This window comes from Macrobrachium rosenbergii, chromosome 59 (assembly GCF_040412425.1).
Source record: "Macrobrachium rosenbergii isolate ZJJX-2024 chromosome 59, ASM4041242v1, whole genome shotgun sequence".
NCBI classification, from domain to species: domain Eukaryota; kingdom Metazoa; phylum Arthropoda; class Malacostraca; order Decapoda; family Palaemonidae; genus Macrobrachium; species Macrobrachium rosenbergii.
In genome coordinates this window covers 2,299,600-2,324,397 of record NC_089799.1, presented here as the reverse complement: position 1 = coordinate 2,324,397, position 24,798 = coordinate 2,299,600, and the positions used below count along the sequence as shown (strand labels likewise).

The 24,798-nt window shown below is 38.6% G+C and overlaps 1 protein-coding gene across 1 annotated transcript; it reads right to left on the bottom strand.

Moving 5' to 3' along the window:
• Positions 1 to 13,974: 13,974 nt before the first annotated feature.
• LOC136837421 (uncharacterized) lies at positions 13,975 to 14,691 on the bottom strand. Its single transcript, XM_067102201.1, has one exon. It carries the CDS (start codon positions 14,689 to 14,691, stop codon positions 13,975 to 13,977), a length of 717 nt encoding a protein of 238 aa, XP_066958302.1.
• Between the last annotated feature and the right edge of the window lie 10,107 nt (positions 14,692 to 24,798).

The following is a 24,798-nucleotide window of genomic DNA, read 5'->3' as shown; positions in this document are numbered from 1 at the left end:
CCATCGTAATGGTACCAATACAATTCGAAGCCTTTCATCGTAAGGACACCAATACAATTAAGATTCTTTCATCGTAAGGATACCAATACAATTCTAATCCTTCCATCGTAAAGATGCGAATACCATTCTAATCCTTTCATCGTAAGGACACCAATACAATTCAAATTCTTTCATCGTAAGAAAATCAATACAATTCGAATCCTTCCATCGTAATGATACCAATACAATTCGAATCCTTCCATCATAATGATACCAATACAATTCGAATCCTTTCATCGTAAGGATACCAATACAATTCGAATCCTTCCATCGATCGAATCCTTCCATCGTAAGGATACCAATACAATTCGAATCCCCATCGAAGGATACCAATACAATTCGAATCCTTCCATCGTATCGAATCCTTCCATCGTAATGATACCAATACATTTCGAATCCTTCCATCGTATCGAATCCTTCCATCGATATCAATACAATTCGAATCCTTCCATCGTAAGGGATACCAATACAATTCGAATCCCCCATCGATTACAGTACAAGGATTCCAGTACAATTCGAATACTTCCATCGTATCGAATCCTTCCATTGTAATGATACCAATACAATTCGAATCCTTTCATTGCAAGGACACCAATACAATTCAGATTCTTTCATCGTAAGGATACCAATACAATTCGAATCCTCCCATCATAAGGATTACAGTATAATTCGAATCCTTCCATCGATCGAATCCTTCCATCGTAATGATACCAATACAATTCGAATCCTTTCATCGTAAGGACACCAATACAATTCTGATTCTTTCATTGTAAGGATACCAATTCCATTCGAATCCTTCCATCGTCAAAGATGCGAATACCATTCTAATCATTTTCAACGTAAGGACACCAATACAATTCAGATTCTTTCATCATCGTAAGAATACCAATACAATTCGAATCCTTCCATCATAATGATACCAATACAATTCGAATCCTTGCATCGTAAGGATACCAGTACATTTCGAATCCTGCCATCGTAAGGATACCAGTACAATTCGGATCCTGCCATCGTGAAAGATGCGAATACAATTCGACTTCTTTCATCGTAAGGACACCATCCTTCCATAGAATTCAAATCCTTTCATCGTAATGATACCGATGCAATTCGAATCCTTCCATCGTAAGGATACCAGTACGAATCCTTCCATTCGAATCCTTCCATCTTAATGATACCAATACAATTCGAATCCTTCCATCGTAATGATATCAATACAATTCGAATCCTTCCATCGTAAGGATACAACAATTCGAATCCTTCCATCGTAAGGATACGAGTACAATTCGAATCCTTCCATCGTAAGGATACCAATGCAATTCGAACCCTTCAATCGTAATGATACAATTCGAATCCTTCCATCAATGCAATTCGAATCCTTCCATCGTAAGGATACCAGTACAATTCGAATCCTTCCATCGTAATGATAGCAATACATTTCGAATCCTCCCATCGTAATTATACCAATACAATTCGAATCCTTCCATCGTAAGGATGCCAATGCAATTCGAATCCTTCCATCGTAAGGATACCAGTACAATTCGAACAATACAATTCAGATTCTTTCATCGTAAGGATACCAATACAATTCGAATCCTTCCATCGTAAGGACACCAATACAATTTAGATTCTTTCATCGTAATGATACCAATACAATTCAAATCCTGCCATTGTAAGGACACCAATACAATTCAGATTCTTTCATCGTAAGAATACCAATACAATTCGAATCCTTTCATCGTAAGGATACCAATACAATTCAAATTCTTCCATCATAAGCATACCAATACAATACGAGTCCCCCATCGTAAGGATACCAGTACAATTTGAATCCTTCCATCGTATCGAATCCTTCCATCGTAATGATACCAATACAATTCGAATCCTTTCATCGTAAGGACACCAATACAATTCAGATTCTCTCATCGTAAGGATTCCAATACAATTCGAATCCCCCCATCGTAAGGATACCAATACAATTCGAATCCTTCCATCGTATTGAATCCTTCCATTGTAATGATACCAATACAATTCGAATCCTTTCATCGTAAGGACACCAATACAATTCAGATTCTTTCATCAAAAAGATACCAATACAATTCGAATCCTTCCATCGTAAGATACCAATGTAATTCGAATCCTTCCATTGTAAAGATACCAATGCAATTCGAATCCTTCCATCGTAAGGATACCAACACAATTCGAATCCACCCATCGTAAGGATACCAGTACAATTCGAATCCTTCCATCGTATCGAATCCTTCCATTGTAATGATACCAATACAATTCGAATCCTTTCATCGTAAGGACACCAGTACAATTCAGATTTTTCATCTTCCAAAGGATACCAATACAATTCGAATCCTTCCATCGAATCCTTCCATTAAAGATGATACCAATACAATTCGAATCCCCTTCATCGTAAGGAATACCATTCTAATCTTTCATCGTAAGGACACCAATACAATTCGAATCCTGCCATCGTAATGATACCAATATAATTCGAATCCTTTCATCGCAAGGACACCAATACAATCCTTCCAGATTCAATTTTCATCGTTAGGATACCAATACAATTCGAATCCTTTCATCGCAAGGACACCAATACAATTCAGATTCTTTCATCGTAACGATACCAATACAATTCGAAAACCCCATCGTAAGGATACCAGTACAATTCGAATCCTTCTATCATATCGAATCCTTCCATCGTAATGTTACCAATACAATTCGAATCCTTTCATCGTAAGGACACCAATACAATTCAGATTCTTTTATCGTAAGGATACCAATACAATTCGAATCCTTCCATCGTAATGATACCAATACAATTCAAATCCTTTCATTGTAAGGATACATATACAATTCGAATCCTTCCATTGTATCGAATCCTTCCATCGTAATGATACCAATACAATTCGAATCCTTTTATCGTAATTACACCAATACAATTCAGATTCTTTCATCGTAAGGATACCAATACAATTCTAATCCTTCCATCGTAAAGATGCGAATACCATTCTAATCCTTTCATCGTAAGGACACCAACACAATTCAAATTCTTTCATCGTAAGAATACCAATCCTTCCACAATTACGAATCCTTCCAATCCTTCCATCGTAATGATACAATACAATTCGAATACAACAATGCAATTCGAATCCTTCCGAATCCTTCCATCGTAATGGATACCAATACAATTCGAATCCTTCCATCGTAAGGATCGAATCCTTCCATCAAGGATACCAATTCGAATCCTTCCATCAATTCGAATCCTTCCATGATACCAATACAATTCGAATCCCTTCCATCGTACAAGGATACCAATACAATTCGAATGTAAGGACACCAATACAATTCTTCCATCGTAATGATACCAATACAATTCGAATCCTTCCATCGTAAGGATACCAATACAATTCGAATCCTTCCATCATATCGAATCATTCCATCGACACCAATACAAATGATATCGTAAGGATACAAATTCGAATCCTTCCATCGTATCGAATCCTCCTTCATCGTCCAAGGATACCAATACAATCGAATCAATCCCCAATTCAGATTCTTTCCATCGTAAGGATACCTAATCGAATCCTTCCATCGTAAAGATACCAATACATTCAATCCTTCCATCGAATCCTTCCATCGTATCGAATCCTTCCATTGTAATGATACCAATACAATTCGAATCCTTCCATGATACCAATACAATCCTTCCATCGAATCCTTTCGAATCCTTCCAAGGACACCAATACAATTCAGATTCTTTCATTGTAAGGATACCAATACATTTCGAATCCCCCCATCTTAAGGATACCAGTATAATTCGAATCCTTCCATCGTATCGAATCCTTCCATCGTAATGATACCAATACAGTTTGAATCCTTTCATCGTAAGGACACCTATACAATTCAGATTCTTTCATTGTGAGGATACCAATACCGTTCGAATCCTTCCATCGTAAAGATGCGAATACCATTCTAATCCTTTCATCGTAAGGACACCAATACAATTAAAATTCTTTCGTCGTAAGAATACCAATACAATTCGAATCCTTCCATCGTAATGATACCAATACAATTCGAATCCTTCCACCATAAGGATACCAGTACATTTCGAATCCTGCCATCGTAAGGATACCAGTACAATTCGAATCCTGCGATCGTAAAGGTGCGAATACAATTCGACTTCTTTCATCGTAAGGACACCAATAGAATTCAAATCCTTCCATCGTAATGATACCAATGCAATTTGAATCCTCCCATCGTAAGGATACCAGTACAATTCGAATCCTTCCATCGTAATGATACCAATACAATTCGAATCCTTCCATCGTAATGATACCAATACAATTCGAACCCTTCCATCGTAAGGATACCAATGTAATTCTAATCCTTCCATCGTAAGGATACCAGTACAATTCGAACCCTTCCGTCGTAATGATACCAATGCAATTCGAATCCTTCAATCGTTATGATACCAATGCAATTCGAATCCTTCCATCGTAAGGATACCAGTACAATTCGAATCCTTCCATCGTAATGATAGCAATACAATTCGAATCCTTCCATCGTAATGATACCAATACTATTCGAATCATTCCATTGTAATGATACCAAAGCAATTCGAATCCTTCCATCGTAAGGATACCAGTACAATTCGAATCCTTCCATCTTAAGGATACCAATGCAATTTGAATCCTTCCATCTTAAGGATACCAGTAGTACAATTAATTTGAATCCTTCCATCGTAATGATACCAATGCAATTCGAATCCTTCCATCGTCGAAGGATACCAATGCAATTCGAATAATTCCATCGTAAGGATACCAGTACAATTCGAACTTCCTTCCATCGTAAGGATACCAATGCAATTCGAATCCTTCCATCGTAAGGATACCAATACAATTCGAATCCTTCCATCGTAAGGATACCAATGCAATTCGAATCCTTCCATCGTAAGGATACCAATACAATTCGAATCCTTCCATCGTAAGGATACCAATACAATTCGAATCCTTTCATCGTAAGGATACCAATACAATTCGAATCCTTCCATCGTAAGGATACCAATGCAATTCGAATCCTTCCATCGTAAGGATACCAGTACAATTCGAATCCTTTCATCGTAAGGATACCAATATAATTCGAATCCTTCCATCGTAAGGATACCAGTACAATTCGAATCCTGCGATCGTAAAGGTGCGAATACAATTCGACTTCTTTCATCGTAAGGACACCAATAGAATTCATATCCTTCCATCGTAATGATACCAATGCAATTTGAATCCTCCCATCGTAAGGATACCAGTACAATTCGAATCCTTCCATCGTAATGATACCAATACAATTCGAATCCTTCCATCGTATTGATACCAATACAATTCGAACCCTTCCATCGTAAGGATACCAATGTAATTCTAATCCTTCCATCGTAAGGATACCAGTACAATTCGAACCCTTCCGTCGTAATGATACCAATGCAATTCGAATCCTTCAATCGTAATGATACCAATGCAATTCGAATCCTTCCATCGTAAGGATACCAGTACAATTCGAATCCTTCCATCGTAATGATAGCAATACAATTCGAATCCTTCCATCGTAATGATACCAATACTATTCGAATCATTCCATTGTAATGATACCAAAGCAATTTGAATCCTTCCATCGTAAGGATACCAGTACAATTCAAATCCTTCCATCTTAAGGATACCAATGCAATTTGAATCCTTCCATCTTAAGGATACCAGTACAATTTGAATCCTTCCATCGTAATGATACCAATGCAATTCGAATCCTTCCATCGTAAGGATACCAATGCAATTCGAATAATTCCATCGTAAGGATACCAGTACAATTCGAATCCTTCCATCGTAAGGATACCAATGCAATTCGAATCCTTCCATCGTAAGGATACCAATACAATTCGAATCCTTCCATCGTAAGGATACCAATGCAATTCGAATCCTTCCATCGTAAGGATACCAATACAATTCGAATCCTTCCATCGTAAGGATACCAATACAATTCGAATCCTTTCATCTTAAGGATACCAATACAATTCGAATCCTTCCATCGTAAGGATACCAATGCAATTCGAATCCTTCCATCGTAAGGATACCAGTACAATTCGAATCCTTTCATCGTAAGGATACCAATATAATTCGAATCCTTCCATCGTAAGGATACCAATGCAATTCGAATCCTTCCATCGTAAGGATACCAATACAATTCGAATCCTTCCATCGTAAGAATACCAATACAATTCAAATCCTTCCATCGTAAGGATACCAATGCAATTCAAATCCTTCCATCGTAAGGATACCAATACAATTCGAATCCTTCCATCGTAAGGATACCAATACAATTCGAATCCTTCCATCGTAAGTATACCAATACAATTCGAATCCTTCCATCGTAAGGATACCAATGTAATTCGAATCCTTCCATCGTAAGGATACCAATAGAATTCGAATCCTTCCATCGTAAGAATACCAATACAAATCGAATCCTTTCGTCGTAAGAACACCAATACAATTCAAATTCTTTCATCGTAAGGATACCAATACAGTTCAAATCCCCCCATCGTAAGGATACCAGTACAATTCGAATCCTTCCATCGTATCGAATCCTTCCATCGTAATGATACCAATACAATTCGAATCCTTTCGTCGTAAGGACACCAATACAATTCAGATTCTTTCATCGTAATGCTACCAATACAGTTCGAATCCTTCCATCGTAATGATGCCAATACAATTCGAATCCTTTCATCGTAAGGACACCAATACAATTCAGATTCTTTCATCGTAAGGATACCAATACAATTCGAATCCTTTCATCGTAAGGACACCAATACATGTCAGATTCTTTCATCTTAAGGATACCAATACAATTCGAATTCTTCCATCGTAATGATACCAATACAATTCGAATCCTTTAATAGTAAGGACAGCAATACAATTCAGATTCTTTCATCTTAAGGATACCAATACAATTCGAATCCTTCCATCGTAAGGACACCAATACAATTCAAATTCTTTCATCGTAAGAATACCAATACAATTCGAATCCTTTCATCGTAAGGACACCAATACAATTCAGATTCTTTCATCGTAAGGATACCAATACAATTCGAATCCTCCCATCGTAAGGGTACCAGTACAATTCGAATCCTTACATCGTATCGAATCTTTCCATTGTAATTATACCAATACAATTCGAATCCTTTCATCGTAAGGACACCAATACAATTCAGATTCTTTCATTGTAAGGTTACTAGTACAATTCGAATCCCTCCATCGTAAGGATACCAATGCAATTCGAGTCCTTCCATTGTAAGGATACCAATGTAATTCGAATCCTTCCATCGTAAGGATACCAATACAATTCGAATCCCCCCATCGTAAGGATACCACTACAATTTGAATCCTTCCATCGTATTGAATCCTTCCATCGTAATGATACCAATACAATTCGAATCCTTTCATCGTAAGGACACCAATACAATTCAGATTCTTTCATCGTAAGGATGCCAATATCATTCGAATCCTTCCATTGTAAAGTTGCAAATACCATTCTAATCCTTTCATCGTAAGGACACCAATACAATTCGAATCCTGCCATCGTAATGATACCAATACAATTCGAATCCTTTCATCGCAAGGACACCAATACAATTCAGATTCTTTCATCGTAAGGATACCAATACAATTCGAATCCTTTCATCGCAAGGACACCAATACAATTCAGAGTCTTTCATCATAAGGATACCAATACAATTCGAATCCCCCCATCGTATGGATACCAGTACAATTCGAATCCTTCCATCATATCGAATCCTTCCACCGTAATGATACCATCGTAATGATACCAATACAATTCGAATCCTTTCATCGTAAGGATACCAATACAATTCGAATCCTTCCATCATATCAAATCCTTCCATCGTAATGATACCAATACAATTCGAATCCCCCCATCGTAAGGATACCAGTACAATTCGAATCCTTCCATCGTAATGATACCAATACAATTCGAATCCTTTCATCGTAAGGACACCAATACTATTCAGATTCTTACATTGTAAGGATACCAATACAATTCGAATCCTTCCATCGTAAAGATGCGAATACCTTTCTAATCCTTTCATCGTAAGGACACCAATACAATTCAAATTCTTTCATCGTAAGAATACCAATACAATTCGAATCCTTCCATCGTAATGATACCAATACAATTCGAATCCTTCCATCGTAATGATACCAATACAATTCGAATCCTTTCATCGTAAGGATACCAATACAATTCGAATCCTTCCATGGTATCGAATCCTTCCATCGTAATGATGCCAATACAATTCGAATCCCCCCACCGTAAGGATACCAGTACAATTCGAATCGTTCCATCATATCGAATCCTTCCATCATAATGATACCAATACAATTCAAATCCTTCCATTGTATCGGATCCTTTCATCGTAAGGATACCAATACAATTCGAATCCCCCTCGAGTAGGACGCCTTGACGAGGTGAGGGGCTAAGGGACCCTGGCCTTTGGGCCCGGGTCCTGACGAATCATCCTACATAGTTTTTGGTTTAAATGGCGTGGACATTTCCACATTCGCAAAATTTTACTGCTTAGGTGAGTCTGAGAAGGGATCGTTTTTTTGGAAGGGGTTCGCATTCGAAGCTAATTGTGGGAGTTGTGGTGGTTGAGTCGCCACCCGAGATAGTTTGGACCTAAGAGATGGTGATGGGATTTTTCCCACTGCTATCTTGAGGGCGGAACCATCTCTGGGGATCAGCCCATCGGAATCCAGGGGGGGCTGGTTCTTGGAGATGGGACTCCTGGCATTTGTCCGGAAGCCCACCAGTACGGTTGGAGTGGGGAGTCAGTCCCCATTAGTGGGGGCAGAACTCCCAGCAGGCGGATTGGCTTATACCTGGGCCACTGGAAGCGTACTGGTGCTATCCTGAAAGGGTAGGGTATGGGGTGGACTGTTGGGAGTCAACTCTCACTTGTGCCATTGGAGGAGAATGCGAATACCTGACTGATCTACGATACTTTCTTGATATGACCAAGCAGTTTTGGGTGGGTGGATGAACCAGTTTGTGTGTGGTGGTCTGATGTGTGCATGCTTGGCATCTTGGGGTCTCTTCGCGGGCTTTGGGAGTGTGTTGGGGTGGGGAAGCTGAGCAGTAGAGCTGCCCAGTTTGCCCTTTTTGATATGCTGTCGGGGTCTGTGCGGGGCTCTTGGGTGTCGGGTGTGCACTTTTTGGACCTTTGCATGTGGACTGGTTTAAACTTATGGATTTGGCTTTTAGTTCTCCCTCCCCTGGATCCGACGACTTAACGGCACTGGCAACGACTTCTGGCATGAACATGGATATGGGCTTGGCTGTTGGACAGAACCAAACACTGAGACACCAGGGTGTTAATAAATCTGGTGGATTTGATTCAAATAATAGGGTCCTTTATTGCACTAATGTAAACTTATCATTAGATTACGAATGTTTATACAGTGTAGTGAAGCAATTCGGCAAAGTGGAAAGAATTAAATTAATTCTAGAAAAAGATAAGCAGTCATTTTGTGCTTTTATCAAATTTTCCTCTCCCTTGGAAGCTAGTGAGGCACAACAAAGAATCCATGGCCACATTCTAAATGACTCAGTTGTCAGCACGAAAGTGTTTTCAGTGAAAAACTTGAATGATGAGCCATTTGACTTTGTTCCAAAGGCTGAAGAACATGGACCAGTCCCATGTACCAGAGCTCTTCCTCCCCCATTATGGCATGTTGCTATCTACAAGGAGGGAGGGAAAAATTTGATAAAAGCTGCTGACTGCATTGAGAGCAAGGTTGGTTCCATTCCCATTGGAAATTTGAAACGGTATGGAAAGAACCTTCTAATAAAAGCTGGAAATGAGACTCAAGCAGTTCTGTTAGCTAACTTTAAACCTCCTGAAAGTGGAAATATTGAATCTATTTCATCCCACAGATTTTTTAATACACTGAAAGGAGTAGTTTACTCAAAAGATTTGCATGTTTTTAAAGAGGAAGAGATTCTCCATCGATGCCCTCCTTGTGTATCTCATGTAAAAAAACTGGGTGGTGATGCAGCTATCCTTTTAACCTTCTCCTTCAATTACCTACCTGATACCATCATTGTTGGCCATGAGAGGATGCAGGTTAAAAAATATAAAAGAAGTCCTAGACAGTGTCGCAAATGCTTTGAATATGGCCACATTCAAAACTCTTGCGATAACAATAAAAGATGTCCTGTGTGCTCTGCAGAGCACGATAATTCTGATGATTGCAAAGCAGCCCGATACTGTTTTCTTTGCAAGGGTGATCACACACCAAACTGTAGGGCTTGTCCCAGATATAAATTTGAACAAGAAGTGTTGGCAGTGGCAGATAATGAACATATCAGCATTAGTGAAGCAAAGCGCACAGTAATGGGGGCAAACAAAAGTGCCAACACTACGTATACTTCTGTAATAAAACTTATGAAAACTTCCAACAATGTAAGGCCACCAATAACTGTGTCTGATAGAAGATATCACAAACCTGGTATTTCTCGAACCATAAATAATAATGAAAATCTCCAAACTGGTGAGAAACTTTCGTCGGCAAGTGCTTTGAAGTCCAATAGCAAAAATTGTACTTCCAAAACACAGAAAATTTATCTTCCACCACATCCACAGCTGTCGATTCATCTCCAAAAATAAGGGTGCCAAAATCAACCAATAATTCAGGAAAATATTCTGAAAATACTTCAAACCAAAATAAGCTAAAGGAACAATCCCAATTAGATAGAGCTAGTTCAGAGCCATCAATCGCCACAGCCACAAACAAAAATAATAATAAAACTACGGTTGCAACTACCAAGAAACGCACAAGAAATAGTTCCCCAAATAATGATGATTTTATAATAAAAACTTCAAATGGGTTCAGTGTTTTGGAAGACATCTCTCCTCCTAGAAAGGTGGTTCCAAAAGTAGTTCCAGAACAAAAACATCTGAGTTCAATTCAGTCTTGCCGCCCTAAGACAAATAGGATTAGTGGTGCACAGAACCACAGCAATAATTCTGAACATCAGGTTCATAATAAAAATATGAAGATCAACCAAAGACCCTGAACACCAATTCAGATGAAAAGGGATTAAGAAAGCAATCTCTTATAAAGGAGAATTTCCCACTCCACCTAGGAACAGTACTTCCCTCCAAGGAGTGGGAAGTAGCACATTTTACCACCTTAGCATTCTTGCTCGATATTCTTCAGTGGAACTGTAAAGGTCTCAGAGCCCGTACAGAAGACCTTAAAGTTTTAATGCATGAATTCAATCCAGGGATTATATGCCTACAGGAAACAATGTTAGGCAACTCTGTTTATAATCCTGGACTAAATTATTCAATATTTAAATCCTATCCCCCAATTGGTGATCGTGCCCATGGAGGGGCTGCAATTATTATTAATAAATCTCTACAGCACTCCACAATAAAATTAAATACAACACTACAAGCTGTCGCTATTTCAGTCATTTTGGAAAAGAGGATAGCAATCTGCTCCTTGTACCTTCCACCAGACCTTGATTTTAACATTGGAGATATTCAGTCGTTAATTGACCAACTTCCAGCTCCTTTACTTCTGCTAGGTGATTTTAATGCCCACAACCCCCTTTGGGGAAGTCGGTTTTTAGATAGTAAAGGGAAATTAATCGAAGACCTTATTGACAGGAATGATGTTACCCTGTATAATAATGGGTCAGTGACTTTCCACAACATTCACGATAATCATTTCTCTGCACTGGACCTTAGTATTTCTTCAACTAGTATCCACCTTGATTTTAATTGGTCTGTTAATGAAGATTTAAATGGAAGTGATCACTACCCGATCCATTTGAAATATGCTCTGAATGCTCCATCTGAAGTTTTACCTAAGTGGAAGGTAGAGGACGCAGACTGGGATAAATTTAGTAAGGGTGTCAATCTAGATAGGGAGTTTGAGTCCTTTCATTCTCATCTAGATGCCTATGATTACTTTATTGAATCTACTTTGAAGAGTGCTGAAAGCTCGATTCCAAAAACAAAAGGCAAACCTCGTAGACCTGCAGTTCCCTGGTGGAATAAGACATGTGGTATTCTGAGAAAAGTGACTAGGAAATGCTACAGACGTTACAAAACTAGTGGGCCCTCAGTCTAAATTAATCTACAAACGTGCTTTAGCCAAGCAGCGGCGCTTTTATAAGAAAGCCAAAAGAGAATGTTGGCTTTACTATATTAATGGAATAAACTCCAAGACCCCACTAAGAGTGGTGTGGCGCAAAATAAGGAAACTGAGTGGAAAATTTGTAGCGTCACCATTGCCCTCATTAAAAATAAATGACACTCTAATCACAGAGCCCATTGAAGTTGCCAATGAGCTAGGAAAACACTTTTCTAAAGTTTCCAGCCCTAACAATTATTCCCCAGAATTTCAAAGAATTAGGAATTCTGAAATGTGTCTGAAGTTTGATTCAGGAAAATCTGAACCATACAACTACAAATTTTTCCTAAGAGAACTTCGTGAGGCGCTCTCCTCAAGTGAATCCACAGCTCCAGGTGAGGATACAATCATATATGAAATGCTGAAACACCTCCCAGATGATGCCAAAAATATTTACTGAAGATTATAAACAAAATATGGGAAACTGGAATTTTACCCAAGGACTGGAAAATATCCATAATTGTCCCTGTTAAAAAGCCTAATAAAGATGCTTCCCAAGCCACCAGCTATAGACCAATAGCTCTTACCAGCTGTGTATGTAAGCTGATGGAGAAAATGATAAATACTAGACTGGTTTGGCACCTGGAGACCAAAGGATTACTATCGCCATTTCAATTTGGTTTCAGAAAAAACCGCTCCACCCTTGATCCCTTGCTGAGGCTGACCAACCAAATCCAGCAAGGATTCGCCAAAAGTGTCAGACCATTGGCATATTTTTTGACTTGGAGAAAGCATATGACACTACCTGGAGAATTGGCATCATGAAACAATTGCACAAGATGGGCATATGTGGAAGAATGGTCAGGTTTATATATTCCTTTTTATCAGACAGACTTTTTAAGGTAAGAGTGGGAAACTCCTTCTCCCAACCTTTTATGCAGGAGGAAGGAGTTCCCCAAGGAAGCGTTTTAAGTGTAACACTTTTTTCAGTGGCAATAAATAGTGTGATTGAAAAAATCTCGCCCCCTGTTAACCCTAGATAGGTAATCCATAACTCGTCTATCATAATAGGTAAACTGGGGTATGACATACCCCAACTAAGATAATGATAGAAATAGTACTTATGTTAGTTTTATTGACAAATGGTTCCTATTGCAAATAGATGAACTTATTTTCAATCATTTTTGTAAAACAAAGTGAACTTTATGTGAAAAAAAATATTTTTTACAAATATTTGAAAAAAAAGTAAACTAATTTGCATATATCAATTTTAATGTTAAGCCTCCAAAAAATGAAAACTTGAATGTTGACTTTTCGGGTCACCCACAGTAGACCGATACTGGAACATTCTGTAAACAAAAGGAGAAATATAGGAAATGAAAAAAAGTTAAAAAAGTAAGAGGTCAAAAAATAACCAATAAAAAAAATTGAGATTTTTTGGTAATTTTTAGAGGGGACAAAAATGATAATAAAAATAGTACTTACGGTAGTTATATTGGCAAATGCTTCAACGTACACACAATTCAAGTTATTTCCATTCATTTTGGCAAAAATAAGTTAACTGTTAGTTAATTTATTTATAAATAAAAAACATTTACTAATTTGAATCTAACCATTTTGACATTACCCTCGGAGAACTGTAAACTAAAATTATATACATGTAAAAACATATTTAGCAGGTAGAATAAATGATAATTCTTGACAGAACTTACTTTACTATGATCTAAATGCAGTCACAGCAGATGGGTTTGGCGTGCTCAACACACACTGGACGAAGGCAGTGTATACACTGCTGCCGAGTCTTGCGGTCCTTCTTCCTGGTACAGAAAGCACATCTCTTCATTGAGTTGTTACCCTGAGCTGGCTGCTGATGTGGGAGGTTGATGCTGTACACATCCTTGATTGTCATCTGAGAGCTCCTATGCATGCCTTGAAATGACATCCGGTCCTCTGCCCAAGGGAAGATCAGGTCTTCTGCCAGTTTCATCATGAATATTCTGCGCTCCATCTCTGGTTGACCTCTGTCCTTCTGCATTCTGTTGTAGATGATCCATGCATTGATAATTGCTGCATTTAGCATTCCATAGAACACACACAATGGCCATCGTTTCGTCTTTCGGCTGCACGAATAACGAGCACACATCTGATCGAATGCATCGACACTGCCTTTAGTCTTATTGTAGCAAATCACCACCTCAGGCTTCCCATTGGCTTCTATAACAGGCTGATAATGCATAGTTGACATCAGTTGGACAAATTTGGTCTTCTTTTTGTCTGGATGGTAAGACAACATTGTCAGTGCTCGGTCATAGAGAAAAGCAGTGCAACCCCTGGGGATGACTTTTTTATCAGTCATCACTTGTGGTGTATATGGCTTGTTGAGCCTCAGTGTTCCTACATATGTCAAGCCATAGTTTTGAAGGTCATTCACAAGTTGCATAGATGTAAACCAGTTGTCTCCTGTAATGTTTCTGTTAGTATGTTTGTAAGGCTCCACCAATTGCAATGTTACAAAATGGCCCCCAGCATATATTTAGTTTCCACATCGCAAATCATGATTATCTTGATCCCATATCTAGCTGGTTTATTACAAATATACATCCTGAAAGGACATCGTCCTCGAAACCCAAGAAGTTGCTCATCAATTGTAATATGTGCTCCTGGTGTGTAGCCACTCTTACACTGGGCAATAAATAAGTCCCATACCTTTCTGATGGGGACAAATTTATCGTTCTCTTTTCTTTGCTCCCTTGTAGCGTGGTCGTCAAACCGAAGGCAGCGTAGAAGAAAGCAGAATCTCCTTTCTGACATTGCAGCACGGTACAGTGCAGGTCCATACTTGCTACTAAACATTTCCTTAGTGGTTACATCATTATCACCTTTGGCCCCAGAGAAAATCAGAATACCAATCAATGCTGATAACTCATTGTACGTGGCTTTGTCCACTGTTGCCGTCTTGTTTTTATATTTTTCGGCTTGTGTAGCAATGCGGACGTTTGTGTTTGTGAGAATTTCATCTAGAATGGCAACTGTGAAGAAATCCTCGAAGCAACGTGTGGGATTGGGGTCTACATAGCGCTGTGTGGGTGATGCAAAGTTGCAAGCTGGCAACAGATTTCGCCTGGGAGCTCTTGTCGACCACCGATGCCCATTTTTGCTTGGTAGGGTCTTCGAGGTGAATTTCACAAGTAAATCACGTCCTATGGTGGAGGAGGACTGGCCTGCAACAGAAACAGTGGAGGGAACTTGACCACCTGCATGAGGAGCAGATGTGGTGGCACTTGCTGGTAATGTGCGCAGGCATTTCCTTCGTGGTGTGGGAGGGTCATCGCTAGCATCACTATCACTGTCCACTGAACTGTTTTGACTGTCATAGATTGAATCTACTTCCACATCATCATTATCTACATCATCAATACTACTGTCGCTCATAATTTCGTTATCACTTTCATCAGCCATTTTGTTATTTATTCTGAAAACAGTCTATAATCTGAAAAGAAGGATCTGAAAAGAAGGAAGAAATTACTGTCATTGCTTCAACATATTTTTTCCACTAAGTCAATGATTTTGTTAGGAACATTTATTTTCCATTAGTCTTTTCTGGCAACCACATAGTTTTCCAATAAATCAAATCACTCATTGAATTAGTCTTTTCTTATAACCACACAGTTTTCCAATAAATCACTCCATTTTCCTTGTTTATAATCTTATGAAATTGCCCTTACCATATAACTGGGGGCTTTTACTTATTTGTTTAGAACACCACACTCCACCGGATAATGAACTCAACTGGGAAAACAAAAGGTTTTTTCAAAGTAACAAATCCAAGGAGTATAAAAACAAGAATTACTCCAAGGATCATAAAACAAGAACAATAGTACTTTCACTAGTTCATAGATAGAGTTACTTTTACATAGGGATAAAACAAGAATACATAAACTATGAGCAAGGATCGTAGCAATAGTCTTTCACCCGAAAAGAAAAGAAAAAAAATAACTGTACTAATCATCAGAAGAAAAATTAGCTGTAGACATCATCATTCATAATTCATAATTTTACATTTTTACTATATATCTTTTGTTGTCACACAACCTTGGGGGTCTGACACATCCCCAAAGACCCATGATAGGTAACCTGGGGGTCTGACACCCCTCCAAACACAAACCACGATAGGTAATCTGGGGTATGTTATACCCCATGAACCGACCATGATAAGTAATGTGGGTTACAAGATACCCCATCAACCCAGCACAATAGGTAATGTGGGGTACAACAAACCCCATCAACCCAGCACAATAGGTAATGTGGGGTACAAGGTACCCGAAGGGATCTAAAGAGTAAACTGAGAGACTGTTACCGGGATGACGACCCCATTCCCATGAAGGACTTGACAAGTCAGGAAGGTAAAGGGAAGGAGAGATCTCTCGGTCTTATGTTAATATAAATTAAACTTGAAAAAAAAAATTGTGGGGTATCTCACACCCCAGATTACCTATCTAGGGTTAAATGCTCGCTTTTTGTCGATGACCTTGCAATATACTGCACAGGATATGATTCCTTGTCTGTATGTAAACATTTGCAAAGGTCTATTAATGCTATTACTAAGTGGGGTGATGAGAATGGTTTCAAATTCTCCTCTTCCAAAACAGTTGCAGTAAGATTCACCAGGTGCCGGCGTGTGGAAGAGGTTCCCACACGTAGTTTAAAAGGGTCCATCCTTCCTTACGAGAGTGAAGTTAAATTTCTGGGGATGACTATTGACCATAAATTAACATGGGCTAGCCACATAAATGCCCTAAAGTTTAATGTTAAACAATCTATGAATATTTTAAAGGTTGTTTGTGGATTTAGTTGGGGGGCTGATAAGAAATCCCTTCTGAGGCTATATGACTCTCTGTGTCGATCTAAGCTAGACTATGGCTGTCAGATTTATTCCTCAGCCTGTAAAACCAAGCTAAAGGAACTGGATGTTGTACACAACATGGGGTTGAGAATATGCTCAGGGGCTTTTAGAACTTCGCCTGTTGAAAGCATTTATGTCGACACAGATCATTTACCCCTTGATCTAAGAAGGCAAGAGCTAGGGTTGCGATACATGGCTAGAATGAAAAGTGCTCCCAAAAATCCCTCCTTTCAAGCACTAAAGGAAACAGACTCTCGAAGTTTTTCTGGTACAAGAGCTTCTAAACCATTCCAAATTGACTGAATGAGGATGTTAGGAATAATCACCTTAAATCCCAGAAAGTCCTGGAAGTAGAATATCCTGTAAATCCTCCATGGCTCATCCCAGAAGCATCAATATGTAAGAAACTGTTTAACAAAAAGGACTGCACTGTAGAAGAGATTAGGGAAAATTCTTAGAGCACGATGTTACCCATACTAATTTTACAAAAATTTATACAGATGGATCTAAGTCAGATAGTGGTGTTGGTTGCGCTGTTATCCTTGGTGATACAGCGTACACAGCTAAATTACCTGACTCTGCATCAATATTTACTGCCGAATTAACAGCCGTAGTGTCTGCCCTAGATTTAGTTTTTCAAAGTAGTGACTCTAATTTTGTCATATACTCAGACTCTAGAAGCACCTTAGAAGGTATTAAAAAATTTAATAGCTTTCATCCATTAATTCAAAAAGTTCAGGAGTGGCTTTTTCGTATATATTGTCGACGTAAATCAGTCTCTTTCTGTTGGGTCCCTTCTCACGTGGGGATTCACGGAAACGAGATGGCAGACAGGGAAGCGAAAGCTGCTAGTATTTTATCAGAAACCTCTTTTAGAAAAGTGCCTCATACAGATCTAAAAGGTCCCATTAGATCTTATGTTTTAGTAAATGGCAAGAAAGGTGGACTTCTCCCCTTCTTGCCAATAATAAGAAATATAGAAATATTAGGGATAATGTACTACCGTGGTCTTCGTCATTCCAGCTTGACAGACGAACAGAGGTTATTTTAACGAGATTAAGGATTGGGCACACTCGTCTGACCCATCAGTTTATTTTTGAAGGAAGCAGCCCTCCAGAGTGTGCTTACTGTGACGAGACACTAACAGTGGAGCACATTCTGGTGGTCTGCCCCAGATATTTTAACAAAAGAGAGAGATATTTTCAGGGTAAATCCCTGTTTGATATTTTGGGAGATGAAGCAGATATTTCTGCTATCATCTCTTTTTAAAGTGTATTAAAATTTTTAACGATATTTAATTTTATTTAATAATTTATTACATCACGTAGAATTTTAATGACATTAATTTTTTTTTATGTATATAGCACATCATTCATTAAACTTCATACCCTTATTTATTGGTCACATCACTTCATTTTATTTATTAATCATTTCCTTCATGAATTCATAACTTTAACATAATTTATTTTCTTTCCATTACGGCGCTGAATGGCCTTGTTGGCCCCAGTGCCTGGGCTTTTGCCCTAAATATCATACATCCATCCATCCATCCACAATTCGAATCCCCCCATCGTAAGGATACCAGTACAATTCGAATCCTTCCATCGTATCGAATCCTTCCATCGTAATGATACCAATACAATTCGAATCCTTTCATCGCAAGGACACCAATACTATTCAGATTCTTTCATCGTAAAGATACCAATACAATTCGAATCCCCCCATTGTAAGGATACCAGTACAATTCGAATCCTTCCTTCGTATCGAATACTTCCATCGTAATGATACTAATACAATTCGAATCCTTTCATCGTAAGGACACCAATACAATTTAGATTCTTTCATCGTAAGGATACCAATACCATTCGAATCCTTCCATCGTAAAGATGCGAATACCATTCTAATCCTTTCATCGTAAAGACCCCAATACAATTCAAATTCTTTCATCGTAAGAATACCAATACAATTCGAATCCTTCCATCGTAATGATACCAATACAATTCGAATCCTTCCATTGTAAGGATACCAATACAATTCGAATCCTGCCACCATAAGGATACCAGTACAATTCGAATCCTGCCATCGTAAAGATGCGAATACAATTCGACTTCTTTCATCGTAAGGACACCAATAGAATTCAAATTCTTTCATCGTAAGGATACCAATACAGTTCGAATCCTTCCATTGTAAGGATACCAATACAATTTGAATCCTTCTATCGTAAGGCTAACAAGCAGATATTGATTGGTTTGAGACGCCAATCAATATATGATTGTTATCCTCACGATGGAAGGACTCGAATTGCAGACAATATCCTTTATAGGATGACGGTGATTAGGAAATTCTAATTCCTTGGTTATTTTTGAATAACTTTTTAAGGATTAATTTTATATCCCTCCTAATTAATATTTACCATTCGCCCTTGTGACCCGCCCTAATTTTCCTTTTTAAGTCATTTCTAGTGAATATAATAAAAGTAAAGCTTTTGAAAAAATTAAACATGCGTTATGTGAATTGTTGCATGGGCCAAGAAATGAAGAAGTATTGAAAATAGCACGTTTCAAGATGGAAACGTTTTGAAATGTAAACGCCAGGAATGTTTGTTCACAACTGATCTCAAGAGAGCTTTAGTCTACAGTAAGGTTGAGTGGAGCAAGAGAGCGACTGCTCGACCAAGCTGTCACCTCTACAGATTTGGGGAAGGAAGGACTGGGGCTCTTCTTTGACCATGCCCACCCCTCCCTCTGGGAAACTGCTTAACCAAGGACACTCCTCTGGGAGTTTTGGCAGCACACCTGTACCATTTTATGCAAATTACACTGTTTGCATTTTAATACATTTTTATCAATTTATTAATTTATGTTTTCTTTTTAATAAGTGAGATCTCTTCTTTCTGTATTTCCTTTCACTTTCTCTTACTTCCTAATGAGCACCATATTCTTTGGAAGCTTGAATTTCAAGCAAGTGGCCCCTGTGGGCTTGTTCCATATGAATAGGGTTCATGTTCTGAATAATAATAATAATAATAATAATAATAATAATAATAATAATAATAATAATAATTAGAAAACTTCCCTGAAATCATGGGGTCGTATGAAGGTGATAGTTTAATATGCAACCGCTCATCTGAGGTTTTGGGTGGAGCAGGAAAATGACTGACTAGCCATGAGAATTCTGAGATGTCACGAAGGCTACCGTCTCATCAAAAGCATCCTTCTGGGGGTTAGGAATGCACGATGGATGCTGATCAGTCAAAAACAGACTTCTTCGACTAGCGATTGTCCTTCGCCTTAGGAACAGAATCCTTCATTTAGTTAGCTAGGCTCGTGTTACAGCTTCCTTTGGGATTCAGGTTTCAGGCCGTAGACGCCCTTGGCTTCTCGAGGAATGGGTGGGGGGTGGGAATTGTAAACACCCTCTGGAACTGGATTCTGACAGATGCAGATGAAGTTTCTCTCTCTCTCTCTCTCTCTCTCTCTCTCTCTCTCTCTCTCTCTCTCTCTCTCTCTCTCTCTCTCTCTCTCTGTAAATTCTGTACGATAAAGAATTTAACCTAGTCAGTATTTTCATTTTATTAATTGAAAATCAGAATCAGTGTCATTTTCACGAATTTTGCATAAGCATGTAGGAAGCACATGCAGTGTTTAAACAGGTTTGCAATTATTGGCGAATTTTCTTACAACTGCATAAGACCGAGCAAATGCATGGCATACTAAATTATACCACCACGCTAATTATCAACAGAGTCATCCTCGTTGCATATTATAAAATGGCTGATCAATTTAACAACTAAATTCAGTTATATCATGTCAATCATGTATTCAATAATTTATTGTTGGATGGACAAATACATTTCAGATAACGTATATCATCTCTAGTTCATAAAATTGTACCAGAGTAGGGAAAAATAAAAATAATTCTATTTTATCATTAAATTAACCTATCGATAGGGCGGCCACGTGGCCACTACCTAGTCCTTTCTCTAGAGGAAATTTCAAGTATTTTTACCCTAAATAGAGGAGCTGACGCCATCTATTGGATGGACGGCAGCATTTTGATAGGTGGGGGAGTAAGGGTCTCAGATGTTTGACATAATTCCTTTTATCTCACAAATTAAAGGCTCTAATCTAGTGGAATTAATGAAGTAGCCTTTTATTAGCATAATGTTCGCTTACAAGTAAATATTTAAGCTTAATATAATATCAATAAGAAGTTTATAACCTTAAGTGAAGATCAGTTTCACCCAAACCAAAAATCCCTTTCCCAACTTAGCGCCACGTAAGTCCAGGACTGCCAACAAAAAAGTAGGCATTCGTCCGTTGTCACTGAGAAATGTAAAAGTATAGGAGACTAAATATAATTATTTAAAGTTGGAGCTTCTTAAATTGTAAATAAAGTGATACATTTACGTGGGCTTTCTTCGTCTAAAGCTTGACAAGTTAGCAATTCTGATTGCAACGTGTCCAAGGAAGGTAAACAATACCAAAAAAAAAAGAACAATTTCTTGTTGTCATGTAGAAATATACAACGACTATCAGGACAGTTTAAAAGTATAAGAAACAAACATTCATTATATATTATTTTAGCTTGTTAAGTGACATTTAAAGTGGTACATTGATGAAGGATTCCTTGGTTTATAATGTAGTAGGTCGGTAATTCGGACTGCACCGTCTCCAAGGAAGGGAAAAAATTCGGTTGTGAATGAATGCATATATAAATGAGAATATTCAAATAATGAATATACACAGCAGGCAGAGCATACCAATAATCGAGAGGTTTACATAACCTAAACGTGATTGGAAGGTGGGTGATGGGAAGATTGGGAATGCAATAGCAGATGGGAGATGCAATAGAGGATGGGGGATTCAATAAAAGATGGATGATGGGAAGATGAGGGATGGGATAGAAGCTGGGGGATGCAAGAGAAGATGGGTGATGGTAAGATGAGGGGTGGGGTAGAACATGGGTGATGGTAAGATGAGGGATGGGGTAGAAGATGGGTGATTGTAAGATAAGGGATGGGGTAGAAGATGGGTGATTGTAAGATGAGGGATGGGGTAGAAGATGGGGGATGCAACAGAAGATGGGTGATGGTAAGATAAGGGATAGGGTCGAAGATGGGTGATGGTAAGATGAGGGCTGGGGTAGAAGATGGGGGATGCAATAGAAGATGGGTGATTGTAAGATGAGGGATGGGGTAGAAGATGGGGGATACAACAGAAGATGGGTGATGGTAAGATGAGGGATGGGATAGAAGATGGGGATGCAATAGATGGGTGATGGGAAGATGAGGGATGGTGTAGGAGATAGGGGATGCAAAAGAAGATGGGGATGAAATAGAAGATGGGTGATTGTAAGATAAGGGATCGGGTAGAAGATGGGGGATGCAATAGAAGATATATGCTCCTTGCTATATGCAACCTGCTGTATGCTTCCCCTCTGTGCTTCTATATGACTTCTTGTGTATGCTCCTTGCTGTATGCTCCCTTGTGCATGCTCTCTATTATGCTTCTATATGCTCCCTTGTGTATGCTCTCTGCTGTATGCTCCCTTCTATATGCTCCCATGTGTATGCTCCCTTCTATACTTCTATATGCTCCCTTGTGTATACTCCCTGTTGTATGCTCCCGTCGGTGTTCTCCAGCCTGTATGCTCCCTTGTGTATGTTCCCATCTGTGTGCTCCCTTCTGCATGCTCCTTTCTATATGCTACCGTCTGTGCTTTTATATGTTCCTTTGTTTATGCTCTTGTCTGTATGCTTCCTTCTGTATGCTCCCTTGTTTATGCTCCCGTGTGTATGCTCCCCTCTATATGCTCCCTTGTGTATGCTCCTGCCTGTATGTTCCCTTTTCCTTGCTCCCGTCAGTATGCACCTTTATGTCTGCTCCCTTCCGTATGCTCCATATGGATAGAGGTTTATTCTTCTGAATAATAATAATAATAATAATAATAATAATAATAATAATAATAATAATAATAATAATAATAATAATAATAATAATAATAATAATAATTCGTCACGTACAGTGCCGTGAAATGTCGTGAACTAACCTTCTTCTGAGCCAAGTGCAGAGGTGATACATGCAATCAAGATTCTTCCTAGTAGAGAGAGAGAGCAGGGACACATTAATCGCTTCTCTCAGCCATAGCCAAAATATATCAGATTTAAACGCAATGTTTAGTGGCGAACATATGGATACCGAAGTAATCATTAAGTTTTTCCCCAAATATTGTGGCACCCTCAGTCAATCACACGGCACCCTTTTGGGACCCACTGCTCATCGACGTTGGGCATGGGCGCGGTGGCCTGTCCCTTGCTTCTGCAGCTCTCCAGTGACCTTTAAACCTTTACTTAGAGCAGTTTTATGCATGGGACAAGATCCTTACGATGTAAGATACACACCCAAAAGCCAGTCCAAATTTCTTCTTGAACCTGAACTTGGATTAATATTGCTTTGTAAGAAGAGTTAATAGGTCAGTATTATTGTAGGATACAACCTGAACCTCAGTTACGTATGCAAGTGTACCTAACTTACCATTGGGTATATAGGAGTAAGCGGAATGCTTCACTATTCGTGACTGATAGAAAGTTATTTTAAACAGAAATGATCTTGAATAAAATGTATGAAATTCAAACTTCAGTACACAGATTTTAAATGACTTTTTTTTATGCATAACAGCCTCCCTAGCAGTCATGGCAATAAAATCAAAATGTCTACTGATGCTTTATTTTTTAATCAAAACAAGAGAGGTTCTGCATCCGTTCACACAATGGCACTGCTAAAGGTTCTTAGCAGCGTCCCTTCGGCCCCTAGCTGCAACCCCTTTCATTCCACCCTCTCGTAACAATAATTATTTCATGGTGCAACCGCGAGGTTTTCCTCATGTTACTCCTTTCAAACCTACAGTACTTACTCTCAATTTCCTTTCCAGCGCTGAATACCCTCATAGGTCTCAGTGCCTGGCCTTTGGCCTAAACTATATATTCCATCCACAATGGTCACAGAGAACACTTTTTATTTCCAAAATTCCAAAGATCGGGCCTTCCAGATTCCATGCAAAGTTCACTCACTCCAGAGACTCTGAATCTCCTGGAATGCTGTTGCGAATATCCTAAATACCTTGATAGGACATTCAGTAATGAAGGGGAACAAGAATAATGAGTTGCAATATCACAGAAATTTTTTTTCATTAATTTCATGAACTTAAAGTGATTTCAGGGTAAATACAAAACTGTTCATGCAATACGACTGAATCTCTTAAAAATCCAAACATCCGCAGATGCAGATAGAAAAAAGTGAACAATTCCCTTCCAGTCGACATGGCATAAACCTTCATCGAGTTCATTCAAGTAGGGAAGTCACATGACGTCGATGAATAGCGACAAGAGTTTCTAAGATAAACAGAGCCTCAGCTGGAATAACGACAGGGAGAACAATTCATAAGTGGTCAGTCTCCATAAGCACATAATATTTCTATGGAAATTCATCTCAGGAAAACGAGGAATGAGTTATTAATTCAATGAGAAGAAAAGGATAATTAACCTCAAATTTCCAAAATTACAGAAACTGCTGGTTACTTTTTACCAGACACTTATGTCATTGTAATACCACAATACCCTCTTTATTAACTCATAGAATTCTT

Bases quoted from the DNA above. Each gene is read 5' to 3' on its own strand.
- LOC136837421 (XM_067102201.1), bottom strand. From the start codon at position 14,691: ATGCAACTTGTGAATGACCTTCAAAACTATGGCTTGACATATGTAGGA.